Source organism: Podarcis tiliguerta (assembly GCF_965153285.1).
Source record: "Podarcis tiliguerta genome assembly, chromosome: 13".
NCBI classification, from domain to species: Eukaryota; Metazoa; Chordata; class Lepidosauria; order Squamata; family Lacertidae; genus Podarcis; species Podarcis tiliguerta.
Genome location: NC_139546.1, coordinates 137036 through 161819, shown reverse-complemented (window position 1 = coordinate 161819; position 24784 = coordinate 137036). Strand labels below are relative to the sequence as shown.

Here is a 24784-nt window from a genome sequence, read left to right as displayed (position 1 = left end):
AAGCAGAACTTGTAATCGGAATCAGAAGCCCACGGTCCATATTGCGGATCAGTAAATCGCTTCGTGTGAGGCAGTGCAGCGCCTCGCAGGAGGCCGCTTGGAGGCAACCACGCGCGGTCCTGCCAGCAGTCTGCCCCCTCCAGCGCCCCCGCCCCGCTATTCCGCAGCGGCTCGGCTTCTTACTGCCGTCCGGAGCGGCGGGGAGATCGATCCAGCGCCGGAGTTTGGAAGGCGCCGCCGCCTCGTCCTCGCAGTCCTTCTCCTCCTCCTGGGCCGGGAGAGGAAGTTCAGCCTCGGCGGGCAGGAGCAGCAGAAGCCCGCAAAGGAGGAGCGGGGGGCGGCGCGCGAAGGCGGCGGCCGCGGCGGCTGCAAGGAAGCTGCGTCGGGGCGTTTGCGCCGGATTGCCCAGCGGCAGCGACCCTTCTTCGCCCCCCCCCGGGCAATAGGAAAGGAGCCGCCTTGGGGGGCGGCACAGCTCTCTGCGCCCCCGGCGTGCATTGCCCTCTCCGGGCATAGGCTGCTTTTTCCTTCTTTGCAACGGGCCCCCCCAGCCGCTCTCCCTCGCTGCCCCTGCCGAAAGAGGGGCGCTGAGGGCGGGGGGAGCAGCTCGGGGGGGGGGGGCTCGCCTGCGCCGCGTCCCCCCAAGCCTTTCCCATCTTTTGCTCCCTCGCGATGGGAAGGCGGCGGTGGCAGCAGCTGCTTCTTCTTTGAGGGTCTCGGCTGGGCGAGGAGGGGGGGGTCCCCGGTAGCCTCCCAGGCCACGGGGGGGATGGCCCCCCAGGACTAGCAGAACTCCGAGCCCCCTCCTCACCCCAGATATATAGGGTGGGAACTGGCAAGGCTTCGGGGGACCTGGAGGAGGGGAAAGCGGGGCCCAAAGGGGGTTCATTTCGGGGGGGGGGGGTTAGGCCGTAAATGGATGAGAGCGGTCTCTTCAGAGCAGGGGGATTTCGTGTGAGAGAGTTTAGGGGGTTCATTTAGAAGAGCCAAGGTGAGGGGGTAGTCTATATATAAAAGGAGAGACGGAGGGGGGAGTCTGCTGGTCATTTTGTGGGTGATAGGGGGACAGTGTTCATTTTAGCCCCCATTGGGAAATGGGGACATAAAGTGAGGGTATTGGGGGTCAATCATAGGATCCTGGGTTAGGGGGGTGTGCCAGTTAGCAGGGGAGAAGGGCTTGCTTATATGGGGGGGTCCTTTGTTTTTAGGGAGGAGGAGGGGCTAGCCCGCTGAGAAGGGGGCCTCCTGGGGAGAGAAGGAGGGACACCCCATCCCCACCTCACTGGTGTTTTTTGCCAAGTGCGGGCCCTTGCCAGAGGCCCAGGCCAAAGGCCCAGGCCTGTGGGCAGCCAAGATGGCGGACCTGGAGGCCGTGTTGGCGGACGTCAGCTACCTCATGGCCATGGAGAAGAGCAAGAGTTCGCCTGCCGCTCGCGCCAGCAAGAAGATCACCCTCCCCGAGCCCAGGTGAGAGCGGCTGGCGGGAGGTGTTGGGGGGGGGGGCTTGCAGTGTGCTCCTCCTCCCCGCCAGTACTTTATTTAATTTATTACTTATTTGCTTCATTTCTGTCCCAACCTTTTCTCTTTCCAAGGAGTTCCACATGGGTGTAAATGGTCCTTGCCCCTCCCCGTTTGATACCCCCATGACAACCTTGTGGGGTGGGCTAGGCTGGCTGGTCTTTCCCAAGTCCTAATCCTTTTTTATCCTGCCAGCAACCACCACAATCCTGAGAGGTAGGCTAGGCTGAAAGGCAGTGCCTGGCCCAAGATCACACTCAGAGAGCTTCATGGCTGAGTGGAGGGATTTGAACTCAAACCACTGTGCCCCGCAGGCTATCTCCACCCCCCCCCCCACCGCCAACACCTGCAGGCCAAAAGCACCTGTGATAGAACTCTGCCAAGGAGGATGAGCCAGGATTAGTACTGCCCATCATGCTTGTTATCATCAATATTATTACTGCATTTCTGTCCCACCTTTTCTCCAAGGAGCTCCATGGTCCTTGTCAGACACTAACTCCTGCACCACCCTGGCTCCAATTATGAGTCTCTCCTTCCTATGAATATCTTCTAGAGCCTGCTTCTCCTATCCAGCTACCCCTCTCCAATATCCCAGATGCAACTCCACCATGACAGCTGACTGAAGGGTCAGCCAGGATAGATCCCTCTTTGCTCTTTCCCAGCACCATACTTTTATAAACCCCTCACCCTTGTCTCCCCCAAATTGCCCCCCAAACCAGCACTCTGAGACTTGGGGTACAGTGAATGTGAACCAAATGAAGGATTGCAACCCATCCCCCTTTTTCTTTTGCATGTGGTCTGCTTGGATTCCCTTCAGGAGGTAGAAGCCGCTTGAGGTCTTTGCATTCCCCTGACCCTGGCCCTTGACTGCTCTTAAGTTATGTTTGATTTATTTATTACATTTTATATCCTAACTTTCCCCCCGTGGAACTCAAGGTGGCATGCATGGTTCTCCCTTCCTCATTTCATTTAATCCCTACTACAACTCTGAAGTAGGTTAGGCTGAGAGGTAGTGACTGGCCAAAGGCCACCCAGTGAGCTTGGTGGCTGTGTGAGGATTCGAACCCTTGTCTCCCAAGGTCAGAGTCTAACACCTTTAAGCATTACACCACACTGGTGCTTAAATCACACAGCCACAAGATCATCCAAGAGCATAACCCAAGAGGGTCTGAGCATATCTGGTTTGACTGCACTGGCTACTACTGATTAGTTTGGGGACTGGCTTTTGACCTATAAAGCCTTAAGTGACTCAAGATCCTGCTACTTCAAGGACCGCCTTTACCCACATGAACCAATGTGGACTCTGCCCTTCCTTGTGGTCTTTGTGAGGGAGGCAGAGAGGATGTCAACGTGAGAGTGGGCCTTTTCAGAGGGGGTTCCCTGTTGGCAGAATGCTCTCCCCAGGCAAGCACGATTTTAGGTGCCAGGCAAAACCACCCTTATTTAGGCTTCTGGTTTTTAATTGCAAGGGTAGTTAGTTATGCCAATGGCCTTTGCTTAGCCACTGAGGATGACCCTTAGGTGAAATGGGGATGGTCTGTTCATTTTAAATTTATTGTCGGATGTTTGCTGCTCTTTTCATCTAATGCCTTTGTCATTTTATTTTTTCCTTCTTAAGTAGCTTTGAGGTACATGAGTCCAAAAATGTGACAAAGAAATAGAATAAATAAAAAAGTTTATAATGACCCCCCTCCTCTACATAAAAGGATTCCCACCCCCACCCTGGCAAGTTGTTCCAATGATGCTTCTTTGGCTTCAGTTGTCCTTCATCCTACTACTCTTTTTACTATTATTTAAATTAAAATGATACTGTTATTAAACCTCCACTTATGGTTGGTGCATGTTTTGTGTCCTTTGGTGGTGCCCACAACCAGACACCTGGGTCATATAAATAATCAAATTGATCCTTTCCATGTCAGGCCCTTCCCCTGACCCCCTCAACTTAAAGTTTGACAAAGAAATTATGAAAATAGCTGGGCTTTTGCAAGGCTTTTCAGAGCTGCTGTCCCTGGTAGCAACTGTCTTTCTCCAGTGTCACCAAAGTCAGCGTAAACGTTGGCAAGCACCTCTGCTGCAGCGCTTTAGTGGGAATTCACATCTTGGTCTTCTTCCTCTACCTGCTACTCTTAGCTACCTTGGTACCATTCTCCTTGGCCTCCAGTTGTCTAAAATCTTGAGTGGCCAAGGTTTTTCCCCTGCCCCCCAAAGTCCCCTTAGAGATGGGACACCCAGACATCTTATTCTGTTTCATGGGAGCTGATGTGAATATACAAAGGTGCCATTGGCCCATTTATGCCCAGCTTTTTCTGCTCTGACCAGTGGCAGCTCTTAAAGGCTTCAGGACTTTCCCAGGTTTGTGCATCCCCCTTCCTTCCTCCTTTTAGCTGGAGATGTCAGGGCTTGAACCCAGAACCATTTACATGTAAACCTGATGCTCTACCACTGAGCTGTGTTGGTCCTTTTCGTTGGGCTGCTACTTCTTCCTGGAATGGTCCTCCCTGTGATTGGATGGGGAACCAAAAGCCTCCTCTCTGCTTCCAGGGATTTAAAAGCCTCCCTTCCTCCCTATTTTCATCCAGCTTCTCTTATCCCTTTGGGGGATATTTCTGTCCCTGATTCCCCCCGCGCCCCTCCTGAGCTCATCAACCTTGTATCTAAGCTTCCTAGGGAACCAGTGTGGTGTAGTGGTTAAGAGCGGTAGACTTGTAATCTGGTGAACCAGGTTCGCGTCTCCGCTCCTCCACATGCAGCTGCTGGGTGACTTTGGGCTAGTCACATTTCTCAGAAGTCTCTCAGCCCCACTCACCTCACAGAGTGTTTGTTGTGGGGTGGAAGGGAAAGGAGAATGTTAGCTGCTTTGAGACTCCTTCAGGTTGTGATAAAGCGGGATATCAAATCCAAACTCTTCTTCTATTAGCACCTCTGTGTCTTCTGCTACAAATCGCTATCCCAGCCATGTGGGATGTTCTGCACCCTCATTTGACTCCATGTCAAAGGACAGGTACAACAAACACTTTCCTGATTGCTGTTTGTAAAAAGTACAGACAAAAAGGGGAGTGGGAGTGGTAATTGGGAGTTTCGTATATGCCCACATCAGACCACCTAGCTTAGTATTGTCTACACTGACTGGCAGCAGTTTTCCAGGGTTCCAGGCAGCTGTCAGGGATTGAACTTGGGACCTTTTTTTATACAAAGCAGAAACTGCCCTTGCCCATGGACTTGCGTTGGAAGGCTTCAAATTGCCCGAGTCATGGACTTCAGAATTTGGGAATCCTAAAATGACATGTGGACTATGAGATTGAGATGTTTCTGATCAAATGGGGAAGTGTGTTGTGAGGGAAAACATCCTTTCCCAGGAAGAGACCATATTTCTCCAGTTATCTTTAGACAGGGTGCTGAACCAGCAATAATACTGGCTTCCTGCAGCTCCGTATCTCCATGTGCTTGACTTCCATGGAGCCCCTCGTGGTCAAAGTTCCTGTTTTCTACCTTGTTTTTTGGCCTTGTTCGTGCAAGTCTGGGTTGCCTTGTAAGGGGGAAAGAGCTCATCCTTTTTGGGATAAATGTAGATGCATTTCTCTCTTGAAAGGTAAAGGGACCCCTGACCATTAGGTCCAGTCGTGGCCGACTCTGGGGTTACGGCACTCATCTCGCTTTATTGGCCGAGGGAGCCGGCGTACAGCTTCCAGGTCATGTGGCCAGCAGGACTAAGCCGCTTCTGGCAAACCAGAGCAGCGCATTGAAACGCTGTTTACCTTCCCGCTGGAGTGGTACCCATTTATCTACTTGCACTTTGACGTGCTTTCGAACTGCTAGGTTGGTAAGAGCAGGGACCGAGCAACGGGAGCTCAACCCGTTGCGGGGATTCGAACCACTAACCTTCTGATCGGCAAGTCCTAGGCTCTGTGGTTTAAGCCACAGCGCCACCTGCGTCCCATTTGTCTCTTAGAGGACACGTAAATGTTCCCTCCCTGAGCTGATGGTGAATGATGTTCCTGCTCCTGTTTTTTAGGCTAGCCAGGAGATCAAGAACTGGAGTATAGCTAGAGGGAGGAAATCTCTCCCCGCCCCTTTAAGGTGGGCACTGTTGGGGTCATTTCACATGGTTTTAAGTGCACCATCTGTGTGTGTACATTTGAGTGCACCCTCTCCTGTGTAGGACAGGCAATTACCAGGCTGGCTTGTTAAATCTCAATGAGTCATCACCATTATCCCTTCTGGGTTTCCTTTTGACCACTTACTTGACAGGTATTTCTCTATTTCTAGACCAGGGGTCAGCAAGCGTTTTCAGCAGGAGGCCGGTCCATTGTGGTCCTTGTGGGGGGCTGGACTATATTTTTTCTTTGGGGGGGGGGAATGAACAAATTCCTATGCCCCACAAATAACTCAGAGATGCATTTTAAATAAATGCACACATTCTACTCAAGTAAAACATGCTGATTCCTGGACCATCCGCAGGCCAGATTTAGAAGGCGATTTGGCCGGATCCGGCCCCCGGGCCTTAGTTTGCCTACTCATGTACTAGACAGGCAAGGCTGAGTCTTACGCATGCACTGAATGTCAATGCTTCTGGCCTAGGTGGTTGTGGAGGGATGCGGTGCTTGTCTGCTCAGAAAGAGAGAGAGATGACTGTGCTGATGCAATCCTAGACTGATACCTAGACAAGAAAGAAACACCCCCATGTGATACTTGCTGTTGAAAGGGATGGAACAACTGCAGTGTGATTTAGATCAAGTGCTGAGCAGCACTGGAGGTTTTTCCTTTTCTTTCAGGAGAACATTTTTTTCTTTTTTTAGAAAGAGTATGAGGCAAGGAGAAAAAGGTCTACTCTCCTGTCCTTCAAAGTTAGGGTTGGTTCCCAAGTGTAGCATATAGGTTTTTTTAAATCCTGACATTGGTGTTTTCTGCAAAAGAATCTAGTGAAGAAGCAACATTAAGATGATGTTGGTGCAAACAAATGGATTGGCCTTGTAGGTGCTCTTGTCAGCTCCAGTCTGGTTGGCTGGCCTGGCAGGGAACAGGGCAAGGAGAGAGCAGTTTTAAGTGTGTGTGTATTTATGTTTGTGAGCCAGTTAGCTCCCTGCTCAATAGGAAATATTCCTGAGAGGTAATTGCTGAGTGATTAGGGGCAGGCACACCTGCAGTGATCCCCTCCTGCCCTCAAATCACGTAGATCAGAATGTGTTTAAACCAGATTCTTTAGCTTAAACATAGATTTCAAATCAACAAAGTCTATTTGGTTTTTATGTATGTTAGCTCCACTGCTTGTAGGATCAAAGAGGTGAGAGCAGGCTTTCCTAATTAGATTACAGGTAACAATCTTTGTCCTAGGAAATGGCTGAGAGCTTAGGTGTCCTGAATCCTTCAGAGACAACACAACAAATGGCAAATGACAACGGGATGATGAGAACCCCAGGTGTTTCCTTCCATGTCTCACCTGATTTTTAATATGCTGGCAGTGAGCTTTTGAGTCATACAGATCTCCTGAAACCAAGGAAAACAGAAATTTCCAGATGTGCACTCCCAGGACAGTTGCCTGGATGTTCACTCCTGCACAAACCTGAGAAAAATGAATGGCTCAAATGGCAGAGGTCATGCTTTGCGTGTCCCAGGTTCAATCCCTGGCAACATCTCCAGGTAAGGTTGAGAAAATATCCTTGCCTGAAACCCTCAAGAGCTGCTGCTGGCCAGTGAAGGTAATACTGAGCCAGCTGCTTTAATGGTCTGACTTGGGATTGGTGAGGCAGATTCTGATGGGATCAGAAGTTGCACTCACTTCAGTGGGACTTGTGCAAGGAGCTGGGGGGGGGGGTTCTTTTGCCTCCTAACTTTTGCTGTTCAGCAGCCAACCTCTGTCCCACCAGCTCCACTGGCCCTCTGCCTCGTCCTGGAACTGCCATTGACTTTGTGTGTCTCAGTGACTGTTAGCCGTGGAGTTGGCCATCTTTCCTCATGATCAGTCTTCATGTGCACATGTAGGGGATTTTCTTGAAATGCTGGCAGCCATGGGGGCAGCCTGTGCATGAGGTAGGTGACATAGTCCTCATACTGAGCTACTGCAGTAGTAAATTTGAACATCTTGTAACTGGCCACTCACCCTGGGCTTAGCAACAGTTCCCAGCAACTTAATTCAATATGCCATTTATCCATCTTGTCTCACACAGGGTTCATTGGTAGGTTTTGCTTCGCTCGTGTCCTTCTGGAAGAATTTAGTTAGATGGGAGGGCCTGCAGCTCAGGGCTAGAGTGCTTAAGGTTGCAAGTCTCAGCCTGGCCCTGTGCTGGGATGTTTCTGCTAGCCAGGATTGTCTGCAGTGAGCTAGATGTCAGACATGGAGTAAACAAGATGGAGGAGGGCCCACAGCCCAGTGTTAAGGCATCCCACTTAAGGGGGGGAAAGGAGCAGGGCACAGGTGATTGAAAAAGGAGCTGAATTTTTCCTATAGGTTGTAACAATTGTAATTGATAATTGCATTTGAGTAAGATGGCAACCAAGGAGCAGACAACACCAGTGATGACTAGGAGGGCCTCGGTTCAAGAGTCCCACTCTGAATTATTTGATATGATTTCTGAGATGAAATCAGATTTGGCCAAGGAGATAACACAGCACTCAGACAAATTAGCAGATAACTTACTAGCCCGAATTGATAAAAATACGGAAATGGTGACACAATTGTCAAGTACAGCAGTACCTCGGGTTAAGAACTTAATTTGTTCTGGAGGTCCATTCTTAACCTGAAACTGTTCTTAACCTGAGGTACCACTTTAGCTAATGGGGCCTACCGCTGCCACTGCACCACTGCTGCACGATTTCTGTTCTCATCCTGAAGCAAAGTTCTTGACCCGAGGTACTATTTTTGGGTTAGCGGAGTCTGTAACCTGAAGCGTCTGTAACCCGAGGTACCACTGTAAGATTGACTCACTGACTAAGAAAACAGAAGCGTTTGATGTCTCTCTGAAAGGCTTGGAGGAAAAATCAGGAAAACCAGAGACTGAAACCAAAGATTTAAAAAACTTTCAGGAAGCGCCAAAGGAGGATGTGTCCTGGCAGACAGGAATCATTTGTGGATTCTCTAGCGGTCCTTGAAATGAAACAGAACAGGGCTTCCGGGTTGGCGCGCTGAGCAATGGCGGATTTCCTCCGTCTCGGAGGAGACCGCTCTCCGAAAAGAAGGGTCTGACCGCCACGGCGAGGCGGAGACCCGCAAAAAACCACGGTCGGAGGCAGACCGTGGGCTTGGGATTCGGCTCGTGCCATTAGCGCCTCCCCTACTCGCGGGGAGACCCGGTTTCGGGGCTCCGGAGCGACGTGGGGTGAGTGGCGCGGCACTTCGAATCGATCGCTGTTTTCGGGGAGTGGAATGCCAGGGGACAAACCATTCAGAAGAACTTCCTGAGAGTAAGAGCCATTTGACAGTGGAACGATCTCTTTCAGTAGGCAGTAGACTCTCCTTCCTTGGAGGTTTTGAAATGAAGGTTGGGTGGTCATCTGTCAGGGATATTCTTGCGTTGTGATTCCTGCATTGCAGGGGTTGCACTAGATGACCCTTGAGCGCACATTCTGACTCTACAGTTCTGTGATTTCATGATTCCTTCTGAATGACTTGTCCTGGATTTGATTTTAGTTAAGTTAGCTAATTTGCATAAGTTAATTTGTTTTTGTTTTTTTAAAGATATTTATTAAAAGTTTTTTAGTTATAGAAAAAGGTGTAAAAGAAAACAGAAACAATGAAAAATTTAACAAACAATACATCAAAAATAAGAGAAAAAGAAAAAGAAAAAAGAACAATACATCAAAACAGCATAATAAAAAGAAAAAAGAAAACACATCCAAATTCCATATCATTATCTTTCATTTACTTGTTTCCTCGACTTCCTCACACCTCCCTTTTTTGTATTCTAGTTCAAATTAGCTAATTCAGCAAATCCCTTCCCTCTTTCTCAATTTTTTGTTCTATAATTTGTCTTAACCTAATCTAACTTTAAATTTTCCACTTTAGCCCATTAACAATCAGTTTTTACTTAATTCTTCATCACATTTCTGCTAAAACCATATAACTTCATTCCAGTATTCTTCTAACATTCATTAATTTTGCAATATTTCTGTAAATATACTTTAATTTTTTTCCAATCTTCTTCCATCGACTCTTCTCCCTGGTCTCGGATTCTGCCAGTCATTTCCGCTATTTCCATGTAGTCCATCAGCTTCATCTGCCATTCTTCCCGGGTGGGTAGATCTTGTGTCTTCCAGTACTTTGTGATAAGTATTCTTGCTGCTGTTGTAGCGTACATAAAAAAGGTTCTATCCTTCCTTGGCACCAATTGGCCGATCATGACCAGGAGAAAGGCCTCTGGTTTCTTCAAAAAGGTATATTTAAATACCTTTTTCATTTCATTATATATCATGTCAGACTAACCTGATCCCGTTTTATGACAGAATTACAAGCCTGGTAGATGAAGGGAACGCAGTAGATATAGCCTACCTGGATTTCAGCAAGGCATTTGACAAGGTGCCCCATGATATTCTTGTAAAGAAGCTGGTAAAATGTGGTCTCGACTATGCTACCACTCAGTGGATTTGTAACTGGCTGACTGACCGGACCCAAAGGGTGCTCATCAATGGTTCCTCTTCATCCTGGAGAAGAGTGACTAGTGGGGTGCCACAGGGTTCTGTCTTGGGCCCGGTCTTATTCAACATCTTTATCAACGACTTGGAGGATGGACTCAAGGGCATCCTGATCAAATTTGCAGATGACACCAAACTGGGAGGGGTGGCTAACACCCCAGAGGACAGGATCACACTTCAAAACGACCTTGACAGATTAGAGAACTGGGCCAAAACAAACAAGATGAACTTTAACAGGGAGAAATGTAAAGTATTGCACTTGGGCAAAAAAAATGAGAGGCACAAATACAAGATGGGTGACACCTGGCTTGAGAGCAGTACATGTGAAAAGGATCTAGGAGTCTTGGTTGACCACAAACTTGACATGAGCCAACAGTGTGACACGGCAGCTAAAAAAGCCAATGCAATTCTGGGCTGCATCAATAGGAGTATAGCATCTAGATCAAGGGAAGTAATAGTCCCACTGTATTCTGCTCTGGTCAGACCTCACCTGGAGTACTGTGTCCAGTTCTGGGCACCACAGTTCAAGAAGGACACTGACAAACTGGAACGTGTCCAGAGGAGGGCAACCAAAATGGTCAAAGGCCTGGAAACGATGCCTTATGAGGAACGGCTAAGGGAGCTGGGCATGTTTAGCCTGGAGAAGAGGAGGTTAAGGGGTGATATGATAGCCATGTTCAAATATATGAAGGGATGTCACATGGAGGAGGGAGAAAGGTTGTTTTCTGCTGCTCCAGAGAAGCGGACACGGAGCAATGGATCCAAACTACAAGAAAGAAGATTCCACCTCAACATTAGGAAGAACTTCCTGACAGTAAGAGCTGTTTGACAGTGGAATTTGCTGCCAAGGAGTGTGGTGGAGTCTCCTTCTTTGGAGGTCTTTAAGCAGAGGCTTGACAACCATATGTCAGGAGTGCTCTGATGGTGTTTCCTGCTTGGCAGGGGGTTGGACTCGATGGCCCTTGTGGTCTCTTCCAACTCTATGAGTCTATGATTCTATGATTCATCTCTCAGAAGGTCTTAATCCTTGGGCACGTCCACCAAAGGTGAAAGAAAGTACCTTCAGTCTCTTTACATTTCCAACATTTGTTATTGGGCAAATGATAAATTTTTGCCAGCTTGACTGGTGTTAAGTACCACCGGTAAATCATTTTCATTAAATTCTCCTTTAAGGCATTACATGCCGTAAACTTCATACCAGTGGTCCATAACTGTTCCCAGTCAGCCATCATACTATTATGTCCAACATCTTGTGCCCATTTAATCATAGCAGATTTCACCATTTCATCTTGAGTATTCTATTTCAGCAGCAAGTTATACATTCTTGACAAATTCTTAACTTTGGGTTCTAGCAATTCTGTTTCTAATTTTGATTTTTCCACCTGGAAGCCTAATTTTTTGTCCAAATTATATGCCTCCATTATTTGATAATAATGGAGCCAATCTCGCACTCTGTTTTTCAATTTTTCAAAACTCTGCAATTTTAGCCTGTCTCCCTCTTGCTCCAGAATTTCCCAATACTTCGGCCATTTGGCCTCCATATTGAGTGTTTTCAATGCCTTCACTTCCATTGGTGACAACCATCTTGGGGTTTTATTTTCTAACAAATTCTTATATCTTATCCAAACGTTAAACAATGCTTTTCTAATAATATGATTTTTAAAGGCTCTGTGAAATTTAACCTTATCATACCACAAATATGCATGCCAGCCAAATACATTATTAAAACCTTCCAGATCTAAAAGGTCAGTATTTTCAAGAAGCATCCATTCTTTCAGCCAACAAAATGTGGCTGATTCATAATAAAGTTTAAGGTCTGGCAGGGCAAATCCACCTCTTTCTTTCTTAATCTTAAATTTTATTCGAGGTTAATTTGTTTTAGAGGGAGTGAGACAGGCCTGCCCAGGAGTGAGCCCCAGCCAACACTAGGGTGGAGGCATTGGGACATCCAATCTCAGTGATCATGGGCAGCAGGAGGAGTTACACTAAAACTAGACCACGTCATTACCAAGTAGGCCAGTTTAGTCATTGTCTTAAGGCTGTCCCTGCCTCCAGGTCTGGCCTGACCAGAAGGATACAGGTATCAACAAGGCCTACAGGACCTCAAGGTGGTGCTGTGTAATACCAGGTAAATGACCAGTAAGACCAGTGCCATCCATAACCTGATTGTGGATGGTAGAATTGACCAGGCATGTATAACAGATACTTGGATGGTCATGGCAGGTGGGCCTGTTCTTGCTGCTGCTTGTCTGCCAGGCTTCTCTTATGCACAGCAACCCGGGTCGTGTGGGCAGGGAGAGAGGGTTGCAGGGATTTTTAGGAAGTCATTAGTTTGCACCAGGCGTCCTATTAGGGAGACCCAGTTTCTTGAGTGCATGTTCTGGACGTTGGACAGTACTGGATTCCTATTGGTGTACTGACCTCATCAAGGATTTCCTACCTGAGCTGCTTCAGGTCATGGTGTATGTTCTCCTGGAGACACTTAGTCTGGTGGTCCTAGGGGATTTTAACAGTCATGTCAACATGACCTTACAAGGGGCCACTTGGGACTTCATGGCCTCCATGGGTCTGTCCCTGAATAACTCTGGCCATACTCGAATGCCATGAACATGCCTTAGATCTGGCCTTAGATCTGGTGTTTACCTCTGTAGACGTGGGTGATCTGACACTAAATTCCAGTGGAACAAAAGAAGTACCATGGTCAGATCACTTCCTGGTGCAACTAGACTTCTCTGTGACCCTTCCCCTCCGCAGGGAGGTGGGATTGATTTGAATAGTCCATCGTTGCCACTTAATAGATCCAAATGGCTTCTGGAGAGTGGTAAGGGGTGTTTTATCCCATGTTGATGGCTTCTTAGCTGATGCCCGGGTGGCCTGCTGGAATGCGGAGCTAACCAGGGCTATGGACTGCCTGGGTTCATCCCCCCGCTGCTGCAAAAAAGGCTACAGAACAATTTACAGTAAAAAGTAAAAGTAAAAACACAATTTAAGACACAATTTTAAAAGAAGAATAAAAGGCCCCTGCAGCTCTATGGAGGATGGTTGCGGTGCAAAAAGCAAAGGTAAGCAAAACCAAAAGCCTGCACAGAATGCCTCCTGCATGTGCTTGGAGTGCCCTTTGGGGTGGCTCAATCACACACTCTTTTCTTCTGCTGCACAGATTGAGTTAGATCAGGCATAGGCAAACTTGGCCCTCTAGATGTTTTGCGACTACAACTTCCACGATCCCTAGCTAACAGGGATGATGGGAATTGTAGTCCCAAAACATCTGGAGGGCCGAGTTTGCCTATGCCTGAGTTAGATTTACTAGATTTTTAAATTGTGGGTTGTAAAACTGGTTCTTACATTATAATTTATGGTTTGTGGAGAAAACTCTCTGCTAGAAAATTCTCCGGAGAATATTCTCCACAAACTTTAAACTCTAATGTAAGAACCAGTTTTACAACCCACATTTAAAAAATCTAGTAACTAATAAGTCAAGCTGTGATGTTACCAGTGTAAGTAATTGTTAAGTTGTGGGCGAACATATCAGACGACACAGCGATTATTCAAATAGCTCTTGTTTATTCAGAAGCCAGAACAGAACTAAACTGAAGAGCTCAGTCAGCCTGCTTATATAGAGCTCCAGAACAATGTAACTGTAGCAACTTTCTAAAACTATCCAATCACTGAACGCCACTTTCGATCCTTCATTTGCATAACTATCTACAGTATCCCCCTGCTGGCCCAGGTTGAGAACTTCAGTACATAACAGTAATGAATAATGATTTTTTTGATCCAGTTACGTTACCGAGCATTGTGTCATTTACCGTTGGCAGTTTTGAAATGTGAGCTACAGAAAACATTTTTTTTAAAAAAAGCTATGCATTAAATTTGATGAACATTTGAATTCATATGTATTTCAACTATATGTAATAGCCTTTTTTCTATTTTGCTGTAACCTTATTCTTAGCAATTCTATATTCTTGGCCATACAGTGTGATTTTTTTTAAAACAGAAAGTAGCTTTAATGGTTTATACACTTAAAGTACCTAGGTCTATACAGTTATATGTAACAGCATGTGAGGTGGCCTTGATTTAAACAGTTGACATTTCTATATTTTTATTTAGTGCCAGTAACTGATTTTTGCAGTGCCATTCATTGGTTCAAGGTGCCATTTATATTTGACATATTGAAATATATTATCATATAACGATAATATATTTAATGTTAATGACTTCTTTTTTCTGCATATGCATATAGTTTTGTTTATCAAGCTGTGTTTTAGTCACCAAAACAGTTATTAAGTGTTAGACCTATTAGAAGCATTAAATGCATTAAATGAATATTCTCCTATTTTAAATAAAAATTATCTAATATTCTCATTAATCGAGAATATTCTCGAGAATGTTCTCCAAAAGATTATTCTCAATAATTTAACATCACTAGTGTGAGCCTCTTTTCCGCACACAGCCTCCATCACGTTCTCCTGGGGCACCTCATGATCTCAGGCTTAAGCACTTAAGAGCTCTTCTGCGCTGACTCTTTGCTGTTTTAAAGAAGAGTAGATATATTAATTGACTCTCTTTCTCATGCATTATGAATGAGGACGGGGCACAGCTTGTTGATCAGAGGATGGTTTGGAGGAAAACAAGAACAGTCACAGGGTTTGAAAGATGGGAGAGTTTGCCTGGTCAGTGAGAACAGAAGGTGAACACTTTCAAAATGTATAAATCTGCAGGGCAGGCCTTCTTGGTTTAAAATTGCTGGTGTTTGGGATAGGAGCTACAGCTGTTGAGTTCCTGTCAACCTTTAACGTGTGGTTAAAGGGTTGCTTAAAAAAAGAAAGAAAAGTCACTCACCCCACTCCCTCTCTTCCAGAATCTCTGGAAAGCTGTTGCTAGCAGTGTTGACATTCCTTTTTTTCACTTCAAAATAATGAAGTGAACATAAAATGAGAGTTTTGGAAGGCCTTTCCCAGAGAAATGCTTTCAGCTATGAGTATAGAGCAGTGTATAGGTGGACACATTTACAAATGGCTCAGCAATTTCTTCTTGTTTCAAAGAAACTGGCTTGTTTCTGGTATGAACTGGATGTGTTGAACTGGATGGCCTTTGGTGTATCTAGCTTGGAGGTTGTGCTATGAGCAGGCATTGTCAAGGAGGTGGAGCCAGACTTACAAACCATCTCTTGCCTGATCATCTGTGGTGAGTAAGAATCTCCTCTAGGCAACCAGCTCGGAAGCATGTGTAAACAGAAAGAGACCTGGTTCCTTTGACGTGCTACTAATAAGTGACCAAAGGAATGCCTGGGTAAACAACTTGAATAAAATGTTTTGCGATCCGGTTATACTTTTGTGATGCTAATTTGCAAGGCAGGGCACCAGTGACAACTTGCACCTCACTCATTAAAAGCCTGGCACACCTAACCCCAATGTGCTTTATTTGTCCTGATGCACAGAGCACAGCAGATGCCAAAAGAACTGCAGTCACAAGGTGACAGAAGAAAGTGGCTGTTGCTCAAAAGAAAGGGCAGGACACTCATTTCCAGCTCCTGGGGTTCTTTGGGTGGGAAATCGCTTCTCCCCTCCTGCCCCCCTTTTGGGATGCCTTCCTTGAAGGGAGCTGCTTGAAACAAAATTAGCTTGAGTTTGAGCTACAGAAATGAGTGTGCCAGAACGGGACCAACCTTGGATGAACCAGGCTACTGGTGCTGGGTCAGCCGGAGCTCCTCTGTAGCCCTTGGCATCATCTCTGGTGGAATAGAGAAGTGTGTCGCCATGCCACACCTTAGATCTTTATGCACCTTTCCTGCAGCAGCAGCAGGTGGTCTGGCTGCCTTCCAGCAGAACTAGGAAGCAGTCCCAGCTGTGCACAGAGGGCAGTTCTGCTGCTTTGACAAGCTGCCTGCCAGGCTTTGACCAGGGCCAGGCTACAGGCAGGCCTGGTTGTTTGCCCAAGTAGAAGCAAATGTCTTAAGATTTGGCTTTCTGTCCAGCAGTGCCTAAGAAATGCAAACAGATCCTTGCTAGTGTGGTTTTCTGTGTGCAAGATATTCTCATGGTCTTCAGTACAATTTTTACAGACCTGTACTGATTCCTCCCTATCTCCTTACAAAGTCCTTTCCTCAACATCTTCATTCAGCCCCCACTGAAATATGCAGGGATGATTCATTCCTACTATCTCCACATGTGACTAATGTGGCGATCCTCATTTATTTGAACAAATGACAGGTCTTGTGTTCTCTTTGGGAAGAAGCACCTCTCCATTTCTTAAGAACACAAGAAGAGCCTGCTGGATCAGACCCAAAGGGGCACGTCTCGCCCAACATCCTGTTCTCAGTGTGGTGTAGTGGTTAAGAGCAGTGGACTCGTAATCTGGTGAACTGGGTTTGTGTCTCCGCTCCTCCACATGCAGCTGCTGGGTGACCTTGGGCTAGTCACACTTCTCAAAAGTCTCTTAGCCCCACTCACCTCACAGAGTGTTTGTTGTGGGGGAGGAAGGGAGAAGAGAATGTTAGCCGTTTTGAGACTGCTTAGGGTATTTCTGCCTCAGACCATGGAGGCATAGCTTAGCTTTAAAGTCTCCTCTCCCTTAAAGACTTCCTGTAGTTGCAAAACACAGCCCTAGCTGCCTGATGTTTCCTACTGAGTTGGGGAGGCAGAAGATCAAACCTTCTCAAGCTGGTCCTAGTCTGCCCTTGTGTTTTCCACCCCCATTGTTCTGCCCACACACTGAGGTCCAGCTCCGAGGGCCTTCTGGTGGTTCCCTCACTGCAAGAAGTGAGGCTACAGGGAACCAGGCAGAGGGCCTTCTCAGTAGTGGTGCCTGACCTGTGGAATACCCTCCCATCAGATGTCAAGGAAATAAACAACTGTCTTTTAGAAGACATCTGAAGGCGGCAGTCCTGTTTAGGGAAGTTTTTAATGTTTGATGTTTTATTCTGTTTTTAATCTGTTTGGAGCTGCCTAGATGGGCTGGGTAAACCCAGCCAGATGGGCGGGGTAACAGGGGGACTCTCATCACACTTGCACACTCTGCATAAGCAAATGAACCACAACTCATTTGTAAGACAAACCAATCCTCACATCTGGTCACTCACGCAAAGGCAAAGAACCGTTTCTGCTGATGGCATTTAAACATGAGCTTGCAGAAATACTTGTTGTGAGAGGTGGGGATCTTAGCAGGAAGAGGGCAACCCAAATGATCAAGGGCAAGGAGCAACTCCCCTGTGAAGAAAAGTTACAGTGTGTTTGGAACATTTTACTTTAGCGAGTGGTTTAGAGGTACTGTATATAAAATTATGCATTGTGTGAAAAAAGTTCAATAGAGAGATGGTTTTCTTCCTCTCTTGTAACACAAGAGCCCAACTGAGAGATCCACTGAAGCTGAATATGGAGAGATTCATGACAGGCAAAATGAGGGACTTATACACACAGCACATAGTTAAACTGTGACCTTTATTCCCACAACAGTTATTGATAGCTACCAACTCGGATGGCTTTATAAGGGGACTGGGCAAATTCATGGAGGATAAGGCTATCGCTGGCTACTGTCAAGGGCCCTCGCCAGCCAAAGGAGTACAAAATTGACACATAGTCATTTCTACATACCCACACACACCAGTTTAGCATCTAGGCAGCCATGCCCTGTTCTGCATCTATGGAGCATTAACAGGGGGGCTCACGCCCTCCACCAGTTTATGCACTGTGAAGAATCTCCCACTTCTGTATGATTCCTATAAGTATATTTCTAACCACCAAAGGCTGTCTCTTGGATTTTGTGTGAAGGAATTCTTAGGAACTTGGAAACTCAGGCAAAAGTTGAACAAAGAAAGATTTATTTTACAGAACAAAGTGGATAAAACAAAGGTTATATCAGGAAGCAATGTTCTTTCAGAAAATGATTAACTTAATAATTATATTAAAACTAATGGATGTGACAGGCTTCTAATCAAGCACAGCTTCTTTTAAACTTCAGTTGCTTATGTTCAATTATTACGTTTCAGGTAGATGTTATAGGTTTCTAGACTAGATGGTAAATGCTCAGCTTATTTTCAGTTATTTCACTTCAGTTCCTTAACTCAGTTGTTGCATAGGTGTTTGTGGCGTTTGCCCTCCTAGGTGTGTGACATCATACTGGGTCATAAGGATAGGGTTAACTAAGTGTAAAATGATTAACCAATAGGAACCCAAGGGGAGGAGTTAGAGTTAGAGTTGTTAAGAAGTGAGTCTGGAGTTAGAGAAGAGAGAGGGAGGATAAGTCGGTGGGTTGGGCAAGTCTGATGTGAGAGAGTGAGAGAATCTGTTAAGAGGAGTCAGTTAAACAGTTGAGATAATCAGTCAGAAGGTATTAGGAAGGTATAGGCCGTAAAGAAACTAAGGTTAAGAGACTGACAAGAAAAATTATCTGAAACCATAAACTTGTTAATGCTTATAAAATAAACTTGGTTATTTGGTTCAATTTTAAAAACTGTCTGGACTCAGTGTGTACCCGAGAGTAACGGGCTGGTGGCAGCGGCGAAGCGAGCACGGTGGCACAGGGATCAATAGACTGTCAAACGTCCGGGAACCCTGTGTGTTCGCCATAGTGTTACATCTTAATACTTTGGTTCTTAAACCAGGTGGTACTTTCTGTCAGTTACCCAACCTTTTAACAGTCACACCCCTGAGGTGCTTCAAATAATACAACAGACCCAGGGGATCCCCACGCCCCTCTTAACTGGACTTAGGTTCTTCTTTTCTTTCTAGAAGATGTCTCCTCTCCTGACTGGAAGGAGACCCAAGGAGACAGCTTCTACTTCTCCTGGCTCATGCTCAGCCCTCCAATTCACTCCTGTCTGAATACTCTCCCAATACACACAACATTGTCTTCCATCCTAAGCTCAGAGGCTCTTTTCTCTAGCTGTAGATATTTTCCTTAGGGTAGATGTTCCACACACTGATCAGAACCAAATTCATCTCCATCTCTCAGAAACAGCTCCTTTTATTCTCCCTCCCAAAGTGCTATCTCCACCCCCTCTGGCTTGGTGGCCAATCAGAGAGAGGCTCCAGCCCCCTGGTGGAATTCTGAGGCACTGCATCCCCAGATCCTGGTCTCACTCTGCTGCCTGTCACATGCACCTTCCCTGTTGGGCTGCATGCACACAGGTCGAGACTACAGCTGCATAAGAACTGCCTCTGTTCTTCCCTCTTCAATCTCCTCCTGGTTCTGGGAGAGGGTGGGGAAGCATTTGGCCCTTCACTTGCCTGATCTGCCTCTTCCTCCTCGTCTACCAACCCATCCTGAACTCTACCCTCCAACTCTGAAGGTTTTCCTGCCTCTGCCTCTTGCCTCCTGGCTGGTTCACAGGGCCCCTCTCCGGAGTCAGCCAGCAGCCCCCTTCCCCTGGTGCACACTCGTCTGGGTCCTGCCAGTCCCGGACAGCTACTAGTCATGATGATTATATTCTGCCTCTGGTACTGGAGACAGTGTGCCTCAAAACCAGTTGCTGCGGAACAACAGCAGGAAGGGGCAGTTGCTAATGCTGTATGTGTTTGTGGGCTTCTCAGAGTCATGTTTACAGAAGAAGAGCCCTGCTGGATCAGGCCAGTGGGTGTCCATCTAGTCCAGCATCCTGTTCTCACAGTGCCAACCAGATACCCCAGTGGGAAGCCCACAGGCAGGATGCAAGCCCCACAGCACTCTACACAATTGCGATTCTCAGCAACTGATATTCAGAGGCATACTGCCTCCGACCATGGAGGTTAGAGATGGGGAAAGAGCGGGGGGGGGGGGGGGATTTCAGGAATAAAGCTGAATGGCCTGGTGGGAGAAAGTGGAGCAAAACAGGAGTTAGAGGAGAGATGGCATCAGAATAATGCAGGATATGTGGGGGAGGCCAGAGAAGGCCATATGCAATGAAATTTGAAATTTGCAAATTATTTTTGCCTACAGTCTCCCCCTCCAACTGCCATCAAATCACCAATCACGTATTTTTCCACTGACATAACTGATCTGAATTCACTGATCTGGTGGTTTCCAGTGCTGCTGCGGTACAAAAACATAGAATTGAGGCACAGATCCTTAGGGATCCTCACAATTATTTAAAAGGGATCCCCTCCAAACCACCAACAAATCTGTTGAGAGAGGAGCAAGCAAAGTGGGTGGTGCCCACGGCCCTCTCTCAAAATCCCAAATATGTCTACTGGCCTCCAAAAGGTAGCAACCACTAATACTCACATATATGCATGTGAAAGTGAATCCCATGCAGACATTTTCTGTTTGATTTATCCATTTCTGATTGAAAACCAAAACCTCAAATCCTTCAGGATGACATCTTCAGGGTTTTGTAGTTGATTTGGCCTGTTGTTCACGATATCTATCTTTTAAAGGTACCTTTTTATACCTCTCTTTCTTCATTTCCTTGTTGTATGTGTGGTTGCAAGGAGTAATGTGTGTCTGTGATTTCTCTTTCAGTATCCGCAGTGTGATGCAGAAGTATTTGGAGGAGAGAGGTGAATTAACCTTTGACAAGATTTTTAGTCAGAAGATTGGTAAGCCGCCGTGTGCTTTTTTTTTTACTCCTCCCATGCTGATGTTCAGAACTGCATTCTATAAATTGGTGTTTTCCAAAATGTGGATATCTGGGGCAGAGTTGTGTGCTTTCCTGAGGAGAAATTGGGAGGCAAATGGTGCTTCACATACAAAGCAAGATGTGCGATATATTTTTGATAATGTGACAGAACAATGGGCTGTGAGTTAAGAGCCCAGTTGGTTTTTGATTCTGGGATTTTTGTTGGAAATTGGGGTGCAACTCAGCTGGCAGAAAAGGATTTGCATGGGCTTAAAACAGCAAGAGACCTCCTGACTATCCCTGTACCTTTGACCTCTGTGCTGACCTCCCTATCCTTCAAAGTTTGGACTGATACAGCTTAGGTTGCAGCCTGTTTAGAGCTCCCTCCTCCTCCTTACACTTCTCTCTTGGACCACAGAGAAAAAATTATCACTATCTATGTCTTTTCTAGACTAGTTAGTTAGTTTAGAAACATTTATTTCCAAGTTATGTACTTCCTATGATAAGCAACTTTGTTATTTTTCTTACTCTGCAAGCATCTCCGTCTGTGTGTGATGGCAAAAGGTAAAGTCTGCTCTCCAACCAGCTTCAGAAGCCATACTCTGCACACGGAGCGTAACAATAGACTCCCAATAGATCATAGAATCATAGAGTTGGAAGAGACCACAAGGGCCATCGAGTCCAACCCCCTGCCAAGCAGGAAACACCATCAGAGCACTCCTGACATATGGTTGTCAAGCCTCTGCTTAAAGACCTCCAAAGAAGGAGACTCCACCACACTCCTTGGCAGCAAATTCCACTGTCAAACAGCTCTTACTGTCAGGAAGTTCTTCCTAATGTTGAGGTGGAATCTTCTTTCTTGTAGTTTGGATCCATTGCTCCGTGTCCGCTTCTCTGGAGCAGCAGAAAACAACCTTTCTCCCTCCTCTATGTGACATCCTTTTATATATTTGAACATGGCTATCATATCACCCCTTAACCTCCTCTTCTCCAGGCTAAACATGCCCAGCTCCCTTAGCCGTTCCTCATAAGGCATCGTTTCCAGGCCTTTGACCATTTTGGTTGCCCTCCTCTGGACACGTTCCAGTTTGTCAGTGTCCTTCTTGAACTGTGGTGCCCAGAACTGGACACAGTACTCCAGGTGAGGTCTGACTAGAGCAGAATACAGTGGCACTATTACTTACCTTGATCTAGATGCTATACTCCTATTGATGCAGCCCAGAATTGCTGCCGTGTCACACTGTTGGCTCATGTCAAGTTTGTGGTCAACCAAGACTCCTAGATCCCTTTCACATGTACTGCTCTCAAGCCAGGTGTCACCCAACTTGTATTTGTGCCTCTCATTTTTTTTGCCCAAGTGGAATACTTTACATTTCTCCCTGCTAAAATTCATCTTGTTTGTTTTTGCCCAGTTCTCTAATCTGTCAAGATCATTTTGAAGTGTGATCCTGTCCTCTGGGGTGTTAGCTACCCATCCCAGTTTGGTGTCTTCTGCAAATTTGATCAGGATGCCCTTGAGTCCATCATCCAAGTCGTTGATGAAGATGTTGAATAAGACCGGGCCCAAGACAGAACCCTGTGGCACCCCACTAGTCACTCTTCTCCAGGATGAAGAGGAACCATTGATGAGCACCCTTTGGGTCCGGTCAGTCAGCCAGTTACAAATCCACTGAGTGGTAGCATAGTCAAGACCGCATTTTGCCAGCTTCTTTACAAGAATATCATGGGGCACCTTGTCAAATGCCTTGCTGAAATCAAGGTAGGCTACATCCACTGCGTTCCCTTCATCTACCAGGCTTGTAATTCTGTCAAAAAACAAGATCAGGTTAGTCTGACATGACTTATTTTTCAGAAATCCATGCTGACTATTGGTGATCACAGCATTCCTTTCTAGGTGCTCACAGACTGTTTGCTTAATGATCTGCTCCAGAATCTCCCCTGGTATTGATGTCAGACTGACTGGGCGGTAATTATTTGGGTCCTCTCTTTTCCCCTTTTTGAAAATAGGGACAACATTTGCCCTCCTCCAGTCTGCCGGGACTTCGCCTGTTCTCCAGAAAGTCTCAAAGATGACTGCCAGTGGTTCTGAGATCACATCTGCCAGTTCTTTTAATACTCTTGGATGCAGTTCATCTGGCCCTGGAGACTTGAATACATCTAAACTAGCCAAGTATTCTTGTACTATCTCCTTAGTTATTCTGGGCTGTGTTTCCTCTGCTGAATCATTTGCTCCAAATTCTTCAGGTCGGGCATTGTTTTCTTTATCGGAGAAGACTGAGGCAAAGAAGGCATTGAGGAGTTCAGCCCTTTCTGTGTCCCCTGTTTGCATTTCACCATCTTCTCCTCTGAGTGACCCCACTGTTTCTTTGTTCTTCCTTTTGCTACGAACATACCCATAAAAGCCTTTTTTGTTGCTTTTAACCTCTCTAGCAAGCCTGAGTACATTCTGTGCTTTAGCTTTTCTGACTTTGTGTCTACACGTGCTGGCTATTTGTTTGAATTCCTCTTTGGTGGTTCCCCCCCTTTTCCATTTTTTGTACACATCCTTTTAAAATCTTAACTCAGTTAAAAGTTCTTTAGATAGCCACCCTGGCTTCTTTAGGCACCTTCCATGTTTCCGTCTCATTGGTATTGCCTGAAGTTGTGCTTTTACTATATCCCTCTTAATAAACTCCCAGCCATCATGAACTCCCTTTCCGTTTAGTATTACTGTCCATGGGATCTCACCCAGCACTTCCCCAAGTTTTATGAAGTCGGCTTTCTTAAAGTCAAAAAATTGAGTCCTAGTATGCTTGGCTGCTCCTTACCGCTGTATAGTAAACTTCAGAAGAGCATGATCACTTGCGCCTAATGATCCTTCCACTTCTACCCCACTAACCAGGTCATCAACATTGGTTAGGACCTGTCAGGGAACTGCAGGGAGCAAGGGAGGAGAGAATCAGGGGGTACAGAGAGAGGTCTCCATTAATCAGCAGCGAGTCCTCAGAGGACAGAGAAGAGAGCAGTGAGTCTGGGGAGGAAGGGGTGCTTCAGAGAGAGGGGGATCCACGTCACAGGGAAAGACGGAAGGGGCTGGGCCGTTGGCTCTGTTGGTCTCGCGGGAGAGGGAAAAGAGAAAGCAGTTAGAGCAACGCCTCGTGAGAGACGGGTCGCTTTGTTTATGCTGGATGTAATCTTGTCAGAAAGCAATAAAGAAAGGAATTTATGGCGACTGGCCTCGAGTGAGTTCCTGCTAATTGCAGTCACGGAGGGAGGAGGCACGCGTCACAGGACCAGATCTAAAATGGCTGTTCCTCTTGTTGCTTCTCCCACTTTCTGGACAATGAAGTTGTCTGCAAGGCCAGTGAGGAATCTGTTTGACCTTATGCTCTTGGCTGAGTTTGACATCCAACAAATATCTGGGTAATTGAAGTCCCCCATTACTACTATCTCCCTTCCTTTTGCATGCTTGGCCATTTGTTCCAGGAAGGCATCATCTATGTCCTCCGTTTGGCTTGGGGATCTATAGTAAACTCCCACAATGAGGTCACTGTTATTCTTCTCTCCCTTAATTTTGACCCAAATGCTCTCACTTTGTCTTTGAGGTTCTAAATCTTGGATCTCTTCACAGGTATACACATCCCTGACATATAACGCCACTCCTCCTCCTTTCTTGTCTGGTCTGTTTCTCTGAAATAGATTGTATCCCTCCATTATTACATTCCAATCGTGGGACTTATCCCACCAGGTTTCAGTGATGCCTATTATGTCATATTTAGTTTGCTGTACCAAGAGCTCAAGCTCATCTTGTTTATTTCCCATGCTTTGTGCATTAGTGTACAGACATTGAAGTCCATTAATCATTCCCCTGTGTCTCTTATTTAAGGATTTTTTCCTCCCACCACTAGGTCTGCGTGCTGTTTGCTCCATTTGGTCTATGACATTTGGATGATCATCTTCATCAATTGATAGACTCCTACCTTCCCTCCCCCACATTAGTCAGTTTAAAGCCCTCCTGATGAGGTTTCTGAGATTTTTGGCAAAAACATTCCTCCCAACCGTTGTGAGGTGCAGCCCATCGCTTGCCAGAAGTCCATCTTCAAGAAACTGCAGTCTGTGATCTAAGAA

The 24784-nt window shown here is 46.2% G+C and overlaps 1 protein-coding gene across 5 annotated transcripts in view; it reads left to right on the top strand.

The window, feature by feature from the left end:
• Nucleotides 1–216: 216 nt before the first annotated feature.
• The window catches only part of GRK3 (G protein-coupled receptor kinase 3), a 115380-nt gene continuing 90812 nt past the window's right edge, over nt 217–24784 (top strand). For 4 of the 5 annotated variants that reach the window (XM_083407290.1, XM_083407289.1, XM_083407288.1 and 1 more), the window contains exons 1-2: nt 217–1467; nt 20581–20657. In XM_083407290.1, coding sequence (XP_083263416.1) covers nt 1355–1467; nt 20581–20657 — 190 coding nt within the window. In that variant the 5' untranslated portion in view covers nt 217–1354. The remainder of the gene's footprint in view (nt 1468–20580; nt 20658–24784) is intronic. The other variant, XM_083407291.1, reaches the window with a different exon arrangement.